The sequence below is a fragment of the Tasmannia lanceolata genome, unplaced genomic scaffold (assembly GCF_043159265.1).
Source record: "Tasmannia lanceolata isolate RefF3 unplaced genomic scaffold, GAP_Taslan_0.1 ptg000008l, whole genome shotgun sequence".
Lineage (NCBI taxonomy): Eukaryota > Viridiplantae > Streptophyta > Magnoliopsida > Canellales > Winteraceae > Tasmannia > Tasmannia lanceolata.
In genome coordinates this window covers 10,764,501-10,784,037 of record NW_027518685.1, presented here as the reverse complement: position 1 = coordinate 10,784,037, position 19,537 = coordinate 10,764,501, and the positions used below count along the sequence as shown (strand labels likewise).

General features: G+C 36.2%; 1 protein-coding gene across 2 annotated transcripts; it reads right to left on the bottom strand.

Annotated features, from left to right (window-relative positions):
- Nucleotides 1-533: 533 nt before the first annotated feature.
- On the bottom strand, nt 534-19,340 carry LOC143884322 (AAR2 protein family). Of its 2 annotated transcripts, none has more exons than XM_077387832.1 (13): nt 19,155-19,340; nt 18,097-18,179; nt 16,615-16,672; nt 15,628-15,687; nt 12,066-12,195; nt 9,483-9,706; nt 8,601-8,693; nt 8,424-8,522; nt 4,086-4,118; nt 3,752-3,892; nt 3,370-3,426; nt 1,986-2,075; nt 534-1,017 (listed from the first exon to the last, which is right to left on the bottom strand). In XM_077387832.1, exons 1-13 carry the CDS (start codon nt 19,248-19,250, stop codon nt 961-963), a joined length of 1,221 nt encoding a protein of 406 aa, XP_077243947.1. In that variant the 5' UTR covers nt 19,251-19,340; the 3' UTR covers nt 534-960. The 2 variants fall into 2 exon arrangements, with proteins under 2 accessions (XP_077243947.1, XP_077243948.1); XM_077387833.1 differs by having other exon boundaries at nt 8,451-8,522; nt 19,155-19,339.
- Nucleotides 19,341-19,537: the final 197 nt, after the last annotated feature.

The following is a 19,537-nucleotide window of genomic DNA, read 5'->3' as shown; positions in this document are numbered from 1 at the left end:
GTACACGTGTTGCATTAGGTGATCAGGGCTGTTTGATGGACCACCATGAGGATTGACTAAGCCGGAAATCTTAATGCTGGCCAATAACTAATATTTTAACCTGCAGGATGATGAGTGTTACCCATGTTCTTGATCAACTGTTTGTTAACGGTCTATTTGTAGACTATGGCCCTGTTTGCTGATTTTGAAAATTGATTTCGAGTCCAAAACTGATTATTGGACTCAAAACCATGTTTAAATTAGTGTCCAAGAATCAGTTTTGGTCTCAAAGTAGAACTAGGTCCTAGGGATTTTGATTTGTGGTATGAGTTAATGAAACGCTAGAAAATTCGTTTTCAATGGGAAAAAAATTCAATGAAAAACTTCCCTGTATGCTTCCATTGATCTAATCCATGGCAAAAAAAATTCAATGATTTCCATTTTTCCATTGATTTTGGTCCACCTATTACATCTAATCAACGGTCGGAATAACACCTTTTCCCAATGTTACCTGGTTCGTATGACAGACCTCAGCGTTGCAGTGGATTACTCTGTGAACAGTTCATGATAATAAATCAAAATTAACAAATTACGATCCCGTACCTAATTTTGAAAGCCACCAAACAAATGATGAGGATCCTCCAATCAATACAACTTTATCACTGCCATAAATCTATTTTATCCTTCAAAGACTAGCATGCGAACAAAACTATATCCACACAATGTTTCTACATGCCTGAATTATCTTCAATTCACCAATCAACATGATGTGCAGATTGTACTAAGTTCGCACATGGACACCACTCCGCTTGTCGTTAACTTGTACACATTATCCGTTTGGCCAAACCAGAGATACAGGACTAACGGGAGAGCCTATCAAACTGTTATGGATGTTGTTGAACTGTGGTTAGCAGTTGAGAAATTCGCCATGTGGTGTATCGCCAACGTCTAAAAGTCCCTTCTTCTTCCCTTTTTGAGAGTTTATGCAGTTGGGCCACCAGAACTCATGCCATCCAACATTTCAATGGTAGGAGCAAACTGAAAGGTTTTCCAAGTTAAAAGTTCAATTCCATCTCTGTTGATTAGCATATATATATATATATATATATATATATATATATATATATATATATATATATATATATAGAGAGAGAGAGAGAGAGAGAGAGAGAAGTGTTGGTGCGCTAAAGTTGTTATAACGCCTCCCATTGGTGCGCTTTAGCGGGACCCAAACATTTAAACGAATGGAAAGCGTTATAACAACTTAAGCGCACCAAAAAAATGGTGCGGTTTTCTCACACACACACACACACACACACACACACACACACACACACACATATATATATATATATATATATATATATGAGAAAAGTGTAGCTACACGTATGTGTAGCTAACTTAGCTAAACCGGCGCCTTAAAATACAGTGGGCTCCACATTGTTTCGGTGATGCAAACCATTCATTTGATGGGCCCTCACATAGATAGGGTGTGCCCAAAAAATCAGCTCCACAGGATCATCCCTATATATATATATATGAGGAAAAGGATTGTACGCTCGACCGTACCTAAAGTTAGGTACGGTCGAGTGCCAAATCACATGGGCCCCCCATTTTTGGTGGGCATCTAAACCATTCATTTGCAAGGCCCCATCATAGATAGGGTGCATACCAAAAATCAGCACCATTGAATCATCCTAACCCCTCCAAAACTGGAGGCCAAAATGGGCAGATTTCTGGACAAACACTGTCTGTCCATTTTGGCCTCCACAAATGGATGGGTTAGGATGATCCTATGGAGCTGATTTTTTGTATGCACCCTATCTATGATGGGGCCTTGCAAATGAGTGGTTTAGATGCCCACCAAAAATGGGGGACCCATGTGATTTGGCACTCTACCGTACCTAACTTTAGGTACGGTCGAGCGTACAATCTTATTCCTCTATATATATATATATATATATATATATATATATATATATAATTGTTTTAAGCATTCCACATACCTCATCATTTTCTCCACAGAAAACATCTGCATCATTATTCTGGAAATCCCACCCTAGAGTGGTCTCAAGCAGTCCTTTCAGTTTCCTCGTCTGGAACAGCAAAACAGAATGTCACAAAGGTTCCTCAAAATATGATCTATCAGCATTCGTGTTAAATGTATTTAACAACCTTCATGAGAAATCAACCAGTTCATGATGAAAAATCAAGGACAATACACATGGCTGAAGCTCCACTGCACAGATTTACAACTGACCTACTTTGTAATAAATGGTAAGAGTCAAATATTACAGTATCATATGCTGTGCCATAGAAGAGGAAATTAGGCAAAGAGAGAGAAGCAAACAGAGACGGCAGGGATCAGTAGTAATTAGGAGCAATGGAGCCATAGGCCAAACCATTTTAAGTACACCTCCAAAATGTAGTATCACTTGTAGATGCAGCAGTTGAGATGTACAACGGTTTTGTAGGAGAGAAGAGAAACAGGAAGAGGAGAGGAAGGGAAGAAAGAAAAGAGAAAATAAGAGAAATTTCTAGCAAAATGAATTACATTGATTAACTCTTTTTATTCACAAAACTCTTTACAAAATAATGACAAGAATGCCCCTACAAGGCTACAATGCAATTCATGAAGGACTGGGAAGAGAAATAGGAGAAGAGGAGAATAGAAAAGAAGAAGAGGAAGGGAAGAAGAAATCTGGGGGAGAAATTCTCAATCAATCAATTAATCATCAAAACTAACTAAAGTTCCATACATGGAAAATAAAAGCCCTAAAACTAAAACATGAAAATAGATATTCTAGAAACTAAATAACATGGAAAATAAATCTCTAACATCCTAATGGGCAAAGATGCCTCTTATTGGGCCTACAATCTGCATCAGCAATATATCACAACGCTCCCTCTCAAACAGCATGCCAAGCTTGCCCAAGCTTTTATCTAACTTGGATCTTATCACCTCTTTTGTAAGAACATTAGTCAATCGATCATCAATCTTCATGTCAATCTTCATGTACGACAGATACACTTCTTGAGAATCCACTCTCTCTGACAATTAAAGAACAAACCACATGCAAAAGGTATATAAGTATCTTTTGTACATATGGTCAAGGACGTTTATGTCTAGTGAGAAACCCTTATTATTCTTCATATAAGAGTAAATCGTACTATGCACGAACAAACAATAAATTTCACTTTTAAAAAGTTGACGAAAATCTGCTCTAGACACGAAGGCATGAAGAGTAATAATTATCTTGCGTGTCAGTTATGGCATGGAAGAACAAGTTAATAGTTAGAGAATGAAAGAAGTTATCTTCTCTAGAAGTCATGGCATGAAAAACAAAAAGTTATAAACTAGATAATGAGAAAAGGCATTAGCATACAAACCCATGATAGAAGATCTCCATCGACAATTGGGGCTTCGAGGACCATGGAAAAGAATTCCTGGAAATATAACTCCAATTAGATATTGTGAGATGTCTAGAGTGACCAACGTTCAAAAATTTGTTTGACCGAAACAAATGAAGAGAGATTCATCTAATGGTTAGCATGATGAAAAGGAACGTGGTTTTTTAGTGAATTGGAAGAAAAATTTGGGGAAAGAAGCACTCTTAATAAACTTGACCGATTCGAGGACTGGGTTCCTTTTTCTGCTTTCAGATTTTTCAGGTTCTTTTTAAACTAAGGTTCCTCTATAAAGAATTTCCGAGCTGTTTCCGATGATATTTTCTGCACACACATTATGGTTGAAATACCTCAAACATACTACCTTGCAAAGCCGGTGCAAAAAGACGTCCTTTGAGAGCCATGAATCATCCAAGAATAGAGATGCCCCCTTTTCCAAACCAACTGTGTTTGAATGATCTTTACGAAACCCAAGCTTTAGTTGGTAGTAGACAACCTTAATAAACTGCATTAATCACATTCACGAAAAGATTCTAGTAAAAGAAATTAGATATGCCAACTCCAAAGGATATATTGATATTGATCAAGAAATGATTATTTTGTTTGGTAGTTAAGCTGTTTCCTCATTTTTACCACTGTGCCTTTCAAATATAACTACCAAAAAATGTGGAAATAAATCAGCCCCTTCAGAAAATTACCTTTGTGAATAGCTGACTCCTTGTGTGGAAAGGCTGCAAAGACAAAGATATGTTTAGCTCAAGTATTCCAATAAGATAACCACAGAACAGTAAGAAACCAATTCACACGCACGCACGCACGCACAATCACAGACACACAATGTGAAATAATGAAGTTGGTCCATCGGTTGTCAACATTTCCCCTGCCGAGTTAAAAAAAATGGAAATTTACAATTTTTTCAGGCTGAAATGTGGAACATGTGTATGGTTATTCAGGGCCGCTGAAGTGGTTGGAATCACACGTATCGTCCAGGCTTACCAGCTAAATGGAAAATGGGTGATCCTAGCCCCTCGAAAGGGACATGTTACGATTATTAGTGATACTAGCCCCTCAAAAGGGGCATTTTAGGATTATTACTAGTGATCCTAGCCCCTCAAAAGGAAGTCAGTAATGTTCAGCATGCCATGTTGAGTGGTCAGCAGTTTAGGGTGAAGCTGCCTCTCGCATGCCTTCCATTGCTGAGCATAGGAAGTTTCAAGTGCAGTCCCTAATCCACATGATAGTGTCCAACTATGTGGTAAGAAAGGTAGAATTAATCCAGATCTTTATCCGTGTGGGTATTCAGGATGGGGAATGATTTGAGGTTAGCATGAGGACTTGAAAGTAGTAAGAGAACCCATCAAAATAATCACATAAATCTTGGCCGTAAAAAACAAGAATTTTTAGAGAACATAGATGAAACCACTAAGGTTGGAAAAAAACACAAGGTTAATATTAGTTTGAAAGGATGAGGATTATGATTTTATAATCCATATAGAGACAAGAAAGAAAAAGAGGAGAAGAAATGCAAACAAGTAGAGCGGAAGCATAAGACAAAGAACAAAAGAGGAATAATAGAAGAAAGTAAAGAAAAGATGAAACAGAGGATTTTTTTAAAAAAAAATCCATATAGATACAAGAAAGAAAAAGAGAAGAGAAGAAATACAAACGAGTAGAATGAAAGCATAAGAAGATAAAAGAAGAGGAATAACAGATGAACCTAATTTTAAGTTGCAATACTGACTTGTAAGTAATTCAAGTGAGTTGATGCTAAAATGCACCTAATTATAAGTCATGGTGCAAAGGAGTTTCAAAATGCATCTAACTTAACGTTCAACTAATGTTTTGAGTGGCTAAGAGCCAAAGATGCATGAGTGATGAAGAAAGAAGAAAAAAGGGTTCAGTTTTAGGGGAGAGACCAGGAGAAAAGAATGGGGGAGAATGGAAGGAAATTTTATGGCTACCCTGTGTTTCAATTAGATATTTTCAAGAAGATGATTTACTCAAGCTTGATGCACTGATACCTGGAACTCTTAAAAGTGAATTCTCATCGCATAATGAGTGAGATAACTTATGGGATTCAAATCCACACGCCCTATGCTCAATACCCACACACTCTCCGGTTGTTTTGCAGCATTCCACAGACTGGGGTAGTAATAGTTACCCCAGCCAGCCAGAAAGCCTACAAGAAAAAAGGAAAGAAATAGAAACAAAGAAGACTGATTGATTATTGGGGGCTATAGCCGATGATTTCCTTGGAAGATCCCACGAACACGAAGTTGGAACTTGGAACTTGGAAAGCAAGAAGGTAAGTAGAGGCGAAGACAAGGAAGCATGGCCCAGGTGAAGAAAAAGAAAAGCTATTAGTCGGAGCAATTGCAGGTATTACTATTGCATCGATGATGGCTTTTCTCCAGTTCCTTTTATTTGGAAAGTAAGCTGGCATTGAACCTCAGACCTCAAGGTTGTAGAAAAAAGTCTTAACCAATTGAGCTAGAGGCTCAACCCCTTTTCTCCAAATCTTTCTGACTTTGGGCTAAGTTGTACCTGAAGAAGAGAATTACAAGTTGATTTTTTTTGGAGGTGCCTTTGCTTATATGGCACCCGAAGTTAAATTTCCACAAAGAGTCCCTGAAAAGTCAGATGTTAATAGTTATGGAATAAGGAGGTTAGAAAATGGTTGCATGAGAGAACACGAATACAAGATACTTACCAGGCAAGTGTTATAAGCTTCTAAATCAACAAGGTGACATGAGAGTGGAGTGGAAGATATTCTTGGTCGGTTTGTGGTGTACACAGAAAGAGCCAGCAAATTGGTATTCAATAAGGAGAGTGTTAGAGTTAGAGATGCTGGAAGGAAGCTTTAGAGACACCTAAGCCTTCTTTTTTACATGTATTATAAAGTTATTGCACAGAAGAAAATTGATTTGTATGTAGTTGTGGACTCTGGAGTCGTGGACACTCAACTCATGCATTCTAGAGGTGTAGATTTTGGAGTTGTAGGTTCTGAACTTGTGCAATTTGGAGGTGTAGACTCTTGTATCAACACGTTTCAAGGAAGATGATGTTTGTTAGATTTGTAATGCCTACTTAGAGTCAAGATATCAAACTTCAGCTAGTAGAAGGTCCGAAGTGACTGATGTTGAAGATGTTGGATGCTGGAAGAAAGCATTTAAAGCATGCAAATACCTAATAAGCCTTTCCCATCTGCTTAGAAAGTTCACCGACAAAAAGCCCTACCCTTTTCCTTTGCTATTAGGAGAGTAAACTACTTCTATTATTGCTGGACTCTGAAATGGATTGATTTAGACTCTTCCCTTATATGAAGAAGATACAGAGGGTGTAAAAATCCCCCAAACCAAGAACATAAACGGAAGTCATTCAAGCAAGAGAAGAGGAGATTGCTGTAACAAGAGGGTTCTTGAAGCGGATGAGCATTGTCCGGGCAGCAAGAAGCAGTATGGTCATGTGGAAGAGGAAGCAAGAGCCAATTGATCATAGCTCTTCGTCATGACATTTTTGGGTCACAAGGAGAGAACTGTATGCGTGAAGCGTTGCTTTCCTTCCTTTTTTTTGTCCGTATATTTTCATTTCTTTTCTTTTAATGTGTTTTAATCGGACAGGGTCTGTGGAACATTGCAAAACGACAATTTAGGATGTGAGGATACAGTAGTTGGGGGGTGTAGGTATCAATCCTCTACATTTATTAATATTATCATTTTTTTTTTTGCCATAGGGTATCCCCACCCCACTTTGTAGGGCGGGACTATTCCCTAAGGGAAATGATACCACCACTACCGTATTTTGATGATCGCACTCCTCTATTTAGAAGTACAGTATGGCCCACACCATAGGGTGATCCAAACCGTCCATTAGATGGGCCACAGCCTAGATAGGTTGTGCCCCAAAAATCATTTCCATAGGTTGATTCCTAACCCTCCGATCTATAGAGGCTTATGATCGACCCTCTAATATTCAGTCCCTCTATAGATCGGAGGGTTAGTATCAACCTATAGAAATGATTTTTTCGGGCACAACCTATCTAGGCTGTGGCCCATCTAATGGACGGTTTGGATCATCCTATGGTGTAGCCCATACCGTACTTTTTAATAAAGTGAGGAGTGCGATCATCAAAATATGGTAGTGGTGATATCATTTCCCTAATATAAATATCTACATATGTACAAAATGACAATTTAGGATGGGAGGATATATATATATATATATATATATATATATATATATATAATGGATTGTGTGGGAACCAAGGTTGCCAGAGCGGGAAGCGAAAGCGGGAAGCAGGAAGCGAAGGCTCCCGGGATGGCGGGAAGTGTGAAGTGTCAGGGGAAACGCCGGGGAAGCGTTAAGGGAAGCAGCGAGGGAGCACGACAGGGAAGCGTGTTTCCCATTTTTGTGATTCCCATAAAATTAAAATGATAGGAAGCGACAAGGAAGCACGTTCCCATTTTGGGGAAGCGCGATTCCCAATTCGGGGAAGCACGATTCCCAATTCGGGGAAGCACGAGTCCCGGTATTTGGGGAACCGTCGAGATTCCCGATTCGGAATCGGGTTTCAGGGAATTGCGATTCCCCGATGCAGGGGAAATTCCTGCTTCCTTGGTGGGAACTACAAAATGAATAACCATTTAATAGACGGGTAAAACTAGAAAAGAAAAAAGAAATAAACTGATGACACAATATGACTAGTGAGGGTGAAAAACACCACTCCATCCTGTAATAGGAACTTTAGCTTCTAATTATTTCAGTATCCAAAATGCTAGCATCACAGCAAAAATGTTTAAGCAAAATCACTACTAGGAAAAAATTACCATATCTGTAAGAATAATGCATGGCATTACATGACACTTCAATAATAAAATTCCCTTCTCTATAATATTAAAAGGTGCAAACTGAAAATATAAATCTGTTGAGCAATCGCCACAAAAATCCGGACAGAAGAGTTTAAATAACATGCTGTTTACAAAATCAAACTAGGCCTACCTGCAATTATTCTGCATTACCAATGACATGAATTTTACCTCATCAACAAACAAATCAATACTTACTGCCTCTGTACAGCTGAAAAAAAGGCTAACTAAAGCTTTCCACTGAAAAAATGCTTCAAGAGACTGTCCCATCTGCATGATTTCAGATATCATAAAGATCTGTGTGATTTAACTCCGCCAGGAAACAAGCCATATTGGGTTAAATATTACCAGAAATGCAATAAAAGCAAATTGAAGCTCTCCCATAAGAAGGTCTTCACCACCTCGAAAATCCTCCATCAGGATGGTTTCTAATAGTTGTGTCTAAAGAAATCAAAAGGATAAACTATCAAAATAATTATCACCGAGCAGAAAAAAAACTGTAAACAAGAACTTAAGCTCATACACAATCATTGAGATAAAAGGCAAAAAGTAAAAAAATCCAGAAAAACATTGACAACAAACACAGTGCATATATGACCATCTCATAGTAAATAGAGCCTTTTCATCTTTCTCTAAATTATAGCTGAATGATTACAGAATGAAAGGAATCACAGTTGAGGTTCTTAACAGAATATTAATCCATACTGAAAACGAGATGTGATGATCAGTAAAACAAAGTATAAGAAAACTATTAGTAACTGTTGCCAAATAGATGATTCTACATTTCCAAGCATAGCAATTGTGACATCTTTGTAGATGTGATCACCCCCCACAAGGATGTGATTTCATTCCAAAAGCAAGTTGCATGTGGCACCATACAAAAAGTAACACAGCCCTATGAACATTGAATATGGAGGATGCAGGCCGTTAAAAAATCATTACATGATTAATAAATTCCTGCTACTTAAACAACAATTAAGAAATCAAGTATGAATATTCCTGCTACTTTAACAACAATTAAACCTGTGGAGAAGACTATTAAGGTCACAAAAAATCCACAAGGTTTCCTATAAATTGTATCATTGAAAAATGTTTTATCAGGCACTCAATATAGATTTCATATGTTCTAAATCCATGAATACTCAAATGCATACTACCAAATTTTGAACAGAAAGTACACAGGCAATGCATTTTAGTGAGTATAAATATTGAGGATGTATCGGGCATTACTTTGTCAATATTCAAAGAAGTTAGTTCCTCTCCAGAAATGCCTTTATGCTTGACAATATGTGGAACTGGTGTGTAGTAACATCTTCGTCTGTAAGATTTTTCCGCAGACTGTGAGAACTTACTATTTCTTAACTGCTCCATTAGTTGTTTCTCCATTGATGTCTTAGGAACTTGGTCAATCAATCCAGACTCAGATCCTACACTAATTTCCCCTCCAATAGGTTCTGTGAACCAAATAAAACATTCAAAATAAAAGGCTGGATATGGTCCAATATTTAGAAAAAAAAAGCATGTTAAATCTCCAAAGTTACTAACAAAATGAATAAATTTCAGAATAAGACAGTTGAATAATGAGCCGCACACACAATCTAAACTACCGAAACTTTTGAGAATATAAATTACAGAGTTTTGAGAAGTCATGGCAATAAGCTGAAGTATAAGAGAGACTGATAAAAATTTCACCTGAATTTCTGTCACTAACAAGCTACTTTTCTATACATGAATCCTGTTAATCTTTTAATAATTCACCCACAACCAATTCATACGGAAGAAGAAGGAAAAGAGAGAAAGGGGAGAGAAGGACGAAAGAAAAGAGAGGCGAAAGATTAGTGGAGATTGAAATACAGCCCCACGACTTCCTAGCTTTATACAAAGATAACTTAATTGCAATTGTTGACACTAGAGAGATCAATGATGGGACCCATCCTACTAATGTAAATAACATAAGTGTTTAATGAAAGAATGAAATCAAAAACATAATATAAGATAAAGTACATATTGCATTCATGCCTAAGATTGGATACTATCAATGAAATATACCAATTGTTTTCCAATCGCTCTTGATACTCTTCCCAGTTATGACTAAATAAAAAAGAAGAAAAATAAAGAAAGAAAGAAAATTTATAACAACGATCAATAAATGCAACCACATGCCATCTAGAAGCAACACAAGTTCTTTGTCGTTAGCATTGGAAAAGGTGGAATGTAAAGAGGAAGAGCTTTCCGTTTAATTATGATGCCCGACAATGTAGACGTAGCTCAACGAACAGGCTTAGTGCCTCAACCTTGAGGTTGCTGGTTATATCATACATTACTTTCCCAAAAAAACAATGTAGAGTGTAGACACCCCAATTTTCTTATTGTCATATGATTTTCCTAACAGAAAACATGCTTTTGAGCATAAGAGACTTGTAATTCAATCAAGAAAGGGAAATAAAGGAAGCATCAACAAGAAATCATGAGAAAGAGAAAAATCTACGAGAGAACTCAAAAATGGAGTGAAATTAAAGATAGAAGGAAGTGATATTGAACTAAAAGAAAGTAGAAAAAAATCTATTTGACATGTGTATCATTTTCGCTTATGATAAAGAGAAAACAAAATAGGTATTTAAGATGTGTACACACATCTCCTCCTTCTAAAGAAATACTAATTAAAATAGAAAAAAGGCATAATAACTTACTAAAAAATAAGTATTCCTACTGGGTGCACGGTTAGTAAAAGTACTACTACCGCCCTCGTAGGTTTTCTAGTGATTAAGTATAAACATCAGTGCATATTTTTTTATATTGCATGTGGCTTTCATAGCCATGCATAGTTTGTCTAACACTTGCATAGAACTGTCATTTTCAATTCTCTTGGAGATTTCTAGCACTAGTTGGGTCGACCTTTGAGGATATATAGGCTTAAATGCTTTTAACTCATCCTCATTCTTCGAAGATCTAGGATGTCTGGAAGGAGAGGAACACAATGAGATTCTCAAATGCCTCTGCTAGAATTAAGTGGTGATAGAGGCATTTGTTTTGAGTATCAGTGAGGGTGTGCCATCCAGCTTTCTCCCAAATTGAATTTCTTTGAGTCTCCCTAGGAGCCTTGCTCAAAATTGGATTGGAGTATTCAGGATAAAAGAAACTAAACAACAATGGAACACCTGATCCTCTCCTACAGCTCGTTGGGTCGAAGAAGGAAAAGAAGATAGAGATGAAATATAATCATAAATTGGTAATGTTTTTTAATGCTTTAATCTTCATAAGGTTCCACAATACAATCACTAAGACAAAGACTGCTACCTAGGATTTCTACACAAATTGGGGATACAAATAAAGATATAAATATGTAGCTAAATATAAACTAGAGAAAATGGCAGCTAGGGATACAAATATGTAGCTAAATATAAACTTGAGAAAATGGCAACTAGGCCTTGATTCCTCTTTATGAAGACACCATATATTCATGCTTGACATTGATACCTCCATCTCTAAGATTCATATATACACGAATGCACGTACCTTGGAATTTGCTGCTCTATGGGAAGTTATAGAAAAGCAAACTAATTGCAATAAGTACCATTTGAAGCATTCAACACATTAACTTTGATAAATTAAAATATATTGATCCGAATTTGAATGGAAAATTAGATATTCTACATAGACATGGGTTTCCATTTACTTTTTTAATGGAAGGGAAGCATTATTGAAAAATGAAAAGACAATGTACAAGAGACCAAGATAGTCAAAAGAGAAACATGGATTTTGATTAAACCAATTACTACATGATAAGATGTATCACATGTAAGAAGCATATACCAATTCGTTCAATGGTATTCTTTGTAATGTAGTTCGAAATCTGCTTCCATTCCCCAAAATGGTTCAAACCGTAAGGGCCGAGTTGGTGATCAAACTCCATATTCTTCACTGCTTCACAATACCTTCTTTCCTATGAGAAAGATAAAAATTTAATTCTATTTTCTGTAATTATGAACATTTCATTGTAAGCACCAGTAATACATCAATCTCCACAACAAAAGTTCATTCTGAGATGCTCAATACAGTTACCTTAAGAAATTTGTTCACATCAAGGTTTTAAGTTTCGGTTTCGGACACCACAGAAATGGAAACGTTTCGGTTTCTGTGGAAATTTTGGTGGAAATCTTGTAAAATCAAGTAAACATATGAAAAAATATGCAAATGATAGAATTTAAAGATGAAACTTCAAGAAAGGCTAGAATAAGCACAAATACACACCTAGAAATCATCATTTAAGCAAGACAACCATCCATAATGGTTTAAATACATCAAACACCTAATGACATGCATTGTCGCGCATGTCAAACAATTTAGTACCTGCCAAATTTCACATGTAATTCATATAAATATTTATAAATAATGCATGCACCACATTTTGCATTCACTTCGCATAAATATAATTATATAATACATCAAATATCGTATACGACTATTACACTTACGCTTTTGGTTTATGCATTTCGGTCATTTTGGTATTGATGGGGATGGAAATAGAAACATTTCGGTCATTTCGTGTCGGTTTCAGTGGAAATTTAAAACCAAACTTTACATGAGCTAAAACATAACATTTTGATTTACCATTAACCATACAACTGAGCCATTACTCAACTACTGGTTAGAAGCACTAACGGTACCAATATTCCCAAGTTTCCGACCATACATACAATTCTGACCCATGCTCCACATTTCCAACAATATAGACATGTCAGTTCATTCACGTGTATTGTACTTGTCAGATGCTATGTTGGAGATCAGGTCCATGTAAGTCAGATGAACCACTGCACAAGATGGCATGTACTATGGGTTTCCCTCCCTAGATGCCTAAATTCTGCGGTGTGCTCCATGATTCCACACATCCATATGGAGTGTTCCAAATATCCACACTCACATGTGAATTTATGCTATTAGTGTTGAAACTTGAAACTTTGATGTCTTTAAGTTCCAAGTCACCTCACAATTGGCACAGGCTTTGTACTTCTAAAAATAAGGTGCGAAAGTTTTCTACAACCAATGTAAAACAAAAATTCTATAAGGCGCCTTTCTCATAAGCTCGTTGTGGGGCTTCGATAGAATATTTGCATCTAAATTACAACATACATTTAAGTCAATATAACACCTCCATGATTTAAACAAATCCCCCAGCCCTTCCCTCCTAGGGTCCTAATGAAACTTACATCAAAATTAAGCTTTAAAAACACCTAGTGAATCCACAAAAATCCCTTAGACAGGCCACTCTATAATTCATGATATGATCTTATCTTTTACATTGGCCGAACATTGAACTTTGCACTGAAAATTCTAATTGCCCCACTCCTTCCGTACAAATCACAAAGTGCTAACCAAAAAAAGAAGCCACAAGATCCAACCTTCGGTAGAAAAGGGGGCGATGGTCCATAGTGATCAATAACATGATAGCCGGATAGGGATAAGAAAATGGACATGGACACAGGAACAAAGATATGAATCTGCATTTTCCAAATTCTAGGACACGGATACGAATCAGGCGTATTATACCATGAGATAAGACAAAAGGAATGTATAAATAAAATGTCATAAAACCAAAGTAAATTTAACATACAAGATGGAAATTTTAAAATAGCATCTATTAGACTCACTCACATGTTCAAAATTATAATTGCAAATGTGTGACACTAACAAGAAAAAAGTACTATAGTAATTTGAGGAGGGAGACATGTTGCAAACATAATGGTTATTCTGAACAACGGAAGTACCAATGAAGTATGAGGACAAGTATCAGTATTGTTGCATGTCGGACACGGTAAATTGAGCATACACAAGTATCAGAGTACAATAGCTGCTCTCAGCATTAATCAGCTTCAGAATCTATCAAGATAATTTCAAAATGGGAAGTGATATATGCGCCCCTTTTGATTACTTGGGACACCCAGCAGCAGTGTACGTGGCAATCAGCCCCATTGAATCCTTCTGATGTGAAGTACATCAGCCCCTCTGCAGTCATTGATACACTCTTGCCAGGTGTCCCAAGTAATCAAAAGGGGCGGATATATCACTTCCCTTTCAAAATTTGACTTTTTTTTTATGGGATCAAAATTTTGAGATTTTTATCAGGATTATATCAAGAAATTACCATAAAAGTAAGAATAACTAAAAATATATACAAAATGAAAAAAACTACATGAAAAAAACATATGTGACGAAAGTATCACAATAAATTTATTTTTTTTGACTGGTAGTATCACAATAATTAATAAAAATTGTATATGAGAGTTTCTATATGGTTTTTGCACACACATGCAAGGACAATACAAAAAAGTAGGGCCCACATTATTAGATGATCCACACCGTTCATTTGTTGGGCCCCAACTTAAATACACCATGCCCCGAAAATAATCTCCATGGCATGAACCTAACCCTGTGATTTGTAAGGTTTTAAAATGGACGACAGATCAGAGGGTTAGATCATCCCATCAAAATTTCCTCACGCTTTTCAGATGTTTCCCATGTGTTTCTTGCACATTTTTTAATATTTCCCATGCGTTTCCGAAGCATTTCCTGACCCTTTTTTTTTTTTTGCGCGTTCCGACTGCTCTTCGAAAACGATTTTCAGCGGAAATGCATCTCCCACTCCCGTATGGCTTTTCCAGCAACTATGATTAGTATACATACAATATAACTTTTTATGCACCTTGTACTTTGTAAGATCTCACCATACCATATAATAATTACAATTATTATCAAATATTTATAAAGGGAAATGATATAAAAACTCAAATGTTTTGATAAGATGCGCGAAGCATCTTATGTCTAGCATTTAAAGGGCTGTCAAAAGGATTTTACAGTTCTCAAAAAGCTCTTATAAGCCCTTTAAATACTAAACAACAAGATGCTGCGCGCATCTTATCAAAACAATGGAGTGCTGAAATCATTTCCCCTTATAAATAGTCAAATACTCGTGCGTAGGTCTGACATGACATGCCCATCTACAAGTAACATAGCCTACAGTTAAAACGATGAAAAGTTATATTTACAATAAGCTATTCTTAAACTAACACTTAATATGCTTTCTAGGTTCGAGCAATTATTGTCTCTTTCCCATCCGATGCAAGATCTCCATCCAAGACATGCCCAATTGGCGCTTCAAATTGTAAAGTTGACAAACTGGGACATCAGATCAGGCATTTTAATTTATTTTTCACTGATCAGTATTTGTATGCATCCGCTGAAACAATACTCAACATGTAAGAATTTATATATATATATATATATATATATATATATATATATATATATATATATATATTGAGAGAGAGAGAGAGAGAGAGAGAGATTTAATAGATAGATAGATAGATTGATTGCATACCTCTTCTTCTGAAAGTTTGACCAACCGTTCTTCCTGGTGGTGCCACTTGCGAATGATAACCTGTTGCAAGCAGGAATCACAAGACACTTTAATCTGATGATGCAACAATTGTAATAAGGACGTTCATTTTTTCAAAAAAAAAATTGGCATGTTGGATATGTCCATGTAGGTACAAGTATTGGACAGGACTAGAGGATCACGAAAATACTCATGTTACGTCTTTAAATGTCTTTTAGTATTCATGAAAATATTTTATTTATAAGTAGCTCATCTAATATGTTTTATACATATGATAACTGTGCACAAATTTCATGCACCTAACTTATCACAAAATATATTTACATTGTTGAAAAGAATACAGAAAGCAAAAAACATAGGAAGTATACAGGCGCAGGCCTGAACTTGCTGGGTTTAAACTTTCTAAGAAGTTAGTCCATGTTTCTGTTAAAATAAAAGGCTTTCTTTAAAACACAGGCCATGTGGGGCCCATAGCTTGCAAAGCGTCTTTTCCTTTAGCAGTTTACAGAACCTTTATTTACTTTATATTTCTGTTAGCAGTTTGTTTGGTCAACTGGAGAAGTCTACAATCAGTAAGACTCATCGTTAGTAAGTCAAATAGTTTAGCAGTCCACGTATAGAAGGAATTTTATATTTGGAAAGAGTCTCGTTTAGAGAGGACATGTAAACAAAAAGGGCTGTAAACTTAGAAGAGTGGAATAATATTAAATAAAAATAACTTGCGCTGAGCAACATAAATATCACCTGCAACAAAGAAGAGAAACATTGACACTGTGCATCGAAAACGCAAAATGATGATTGAACAATGTAGGAGTATTTCTAATAGGTTGGCTTTAAATTGATTATGTAGGTGTAGGTGTTAATCATAACTCGAAAAGAAAATAAAGACAAAGAATGAATGTCCTTGTATTTACAAGAGCAAGCATCAATGAGGACGATATACAATACAGGGTTTACATCTTCGCATACCTCAGTGGGGCTTGTAGTAATAAAGAAACCAATTATAGGAGAGAACTCACTGCCATCCCTGCAAGGAAAACAAGCTATCAGAAAGAGTTTACAAATCAAGCAGGAAGTGGCATACCAGAAATCTCAAGGCAAGTGTTTTAAGTAAAACGTCCTCCAAATGAAATTAGATTGCTAATAAATGAACGAATTTAAAACAACCTAAGCACCTGCAAGTACTGAAGTGTTTTGAATTTTATATATCCACAGGTGCCAAGACCTGGAATAACAGAATGCCCATAGGTCATGGTAAATCAAAGAGTAAGGAGAACAGTTCTCCCCTTTTTAGGCTTTCAGAAAGCTTCTCTCTCACTTGTTGACACCCTTTTTCTTTTTATTGGAATTATGTTTTGGCTTTTGTGCATTCATTTCTATTGTGACTTATATAGGGCTTCGGAGTAATGATTTTGCAGATTAGTCATTTACAGGATATTTATAAGCAATAGTGTTATGTCACTGCTATTCCCTGCGTGGAAAACAAGCTATTAGAAAAGGGTATACCGTATACAAACCAAGCAGGGAAGCAGCATACATGAAATATCAAGATAAGGCTTTTGGTAAAATGAATATTAAAAAAAAAAAGGCTTTTAGTAAATTGTTGTCAGAGTAAAATTAGACTTCCAACAAATGTGTGACTTTAAAAGAAGCCAAAGAAACTATAGGTGATGCAGCACATAATGAAATGAGTTGAGTTTTATGGACCAAAACATGGGATAACAAACCACCCGAGGACAAGAAAAAACAAAGAGGAAGGAGGTCATCTTTCTTTTTTCCTCCGAAGCATTGAGAAAACTTTTTGCTATCCTCTCCAACTCACTTTTCTTAAGAGCATGGATTATTGCTTTTTGGGATTGGGAGTATCAATCCTTGAGAAATATTAGTGTTTTAACACTAATGAGCCACCAAGGGCATTGTCATTTTATGCTCCAAGTGTATCATGTTAAAATAGAGATTTCGGATTGCCAAATTATAACAAGAATCCAATTGCTTTCGTCCCCCAGTCTAGGTCTTCTTTACGAAATTATTTACCCTTCATTTCTTACAGCAAGGAACTAGAATACACTTGAAACCACTACCCTCCACAATCTCAAAACCCACTTTTCGTGCATCCTAAGTGCATATAATAGACATCCACGCCTGTCTGACAACTCTAATGAGTGATATAATGAAGAGATACACTTGAGTTTGCACAGTTACCACATGTCAAAATGCTTCCCCCTTATTGAGCAATAGAGAGAGAGAGAGAGAGCGTGAATAAGACATATACTTTAAAACATTAACATGCACATGCGTGTAATAAAAGGTATCTTTCATTTTATTGTTATATCAAATGAAGAACTATGTATTATTGTATAATTGGATAAAACATAAAAATCTAGAAAATAACTAAAACATAAGCAGAAAGAAACCTAAAAGTGGATAAATTTAAAGTATATAGAAACTAACCCATTGCAGGAACTATAATATACAAAATGAGGACCAGGAGGGATCATCTTTATCCCCCTAAAGATAGGTCCCACAGAAAACATCTGCAAGAGACATACAGAGTTGGTAGTTATAGCACATAGAAACTGTAGACCTTTACAATAAAAGATATCTTTAAATTAGGACTACAATGTGAAATAAAGTTATAATTGATGTCCAATTTATCTATGAACATTAATAAAAAAGGTACCCATAGAAGCAATCCACAGTGAAAGCAAAAATCCAAGCAAACATAAAAACAATGTTTCTTGAGGCAACTGTATTCTAATTCTCAAGAGTCAGAAAATACTAAGCTCGAATGATAGAAGAAACAAAAACATCAAAACCATGGCGAGGCCCACCAGATGAATAGTTCTAATCACCATACAAAACACAATGCATATGGTATTTTGTTATCAACTGCCAAAAGCTATTACAATTCCCAAAAAAGGACTCAGCAGCGAATTAAAAAAGAAAAGACAAGGTGAGTTCGTCTCGTTATCAAAACATAGTAGTGAAAATTCAATAGCCTTTTTTTTTGGTTCAGGTAAAAATATTTCATCAAAAAGCCTTGAAAAACACAACTCATGCTGAATCAAATTTTCAGACATTTGGTAACCCATACTTTTAGGTAAAAGTTTTTACATCATAAAACCTTGAATAAAATAAGTCATCTTATGGCTGTGGTTTTCAACGAAGAATTTTTTCAGTGTAACCCAAAATGCAAGCTGAAAATCTTTCCACTGAAAATGGTTCTTTCCTTGGAAAAATTCAGTGAAAACTCTTCCCAGAGAAAAGGGGGAAAAAATATATCCATAGCATAGGTCTTGTTTTCAAGGTTTCTAGATGAAAATTTTACAAAACACTTTTTACCTGAAAAAAATAGGTTACTCAAAGTCAGAAAAATCGATTTTCACGGGAATTTTTTCAAAGTAAAACTCAAACACTTCAAGAGCCGAACTCTTGGAATAATTCTACATAGAATCATGATCAGATTACAAAACAGTCTAAATATCTGAATTTGAAGGTTAAAAGGAGACCTGAGTATCGATTCCGAGGAGAGTGAAGTGTGGAACGTCGAGAAGGAGAAGAGTGGCTCCGTGCTTTACAAGTTTTAGGGCTCTGTCCGGCTCCATTTGAAGCTCCAACAGGGAATGATTAGTCTCTGGCGATGAAGAAAGAGAGTTTTGTTCCAGTGTGTGGAAACCTCTTCAAATTTTCACTTCAATGACAAAAGACAACCTTACCTTTAAATTAATTGACTTCCATCTCCCTTGTCGCTACCTCTTGATGAAGGAAAATGATTACATTTACATGTGGCATATGTGCGGGTGATCGGAACCGTTGATTTTAATTCTCGTCTTGATGAACGATGGCAAACGTGCCAGGTGATCAGGACCGTTGATCCTATGCACCATTATAG

What these genes read in the sequence shown, in the direction of transcription:
- LOC143884322 (XM_077387832.1), bottom strand. Translation starts at nt 19,250, where the DNA reads ATGGAGCCGGACAGAGCCCTAAAACTTGTAAAGCACGGAGCCACTCTT. An exon ending in TTACTACAAGCCCCACTGAG is followed by an intron (nt 15,688 to 16,614) that starts GTATGCGAAGAT and finishes TGCTTGCAACAG; the next exon opens with GTTATCATTCGCAAGTGGCA. An exon ending in TTTTGCACCGGCTTTGCAAG is followed by an intron (nt 3,427 to 3,751) that starts GTAGTATGTTTG and finishes TTATATTTCCAG; the next exon opens with GAATTCTTTTCCATGGTCCT.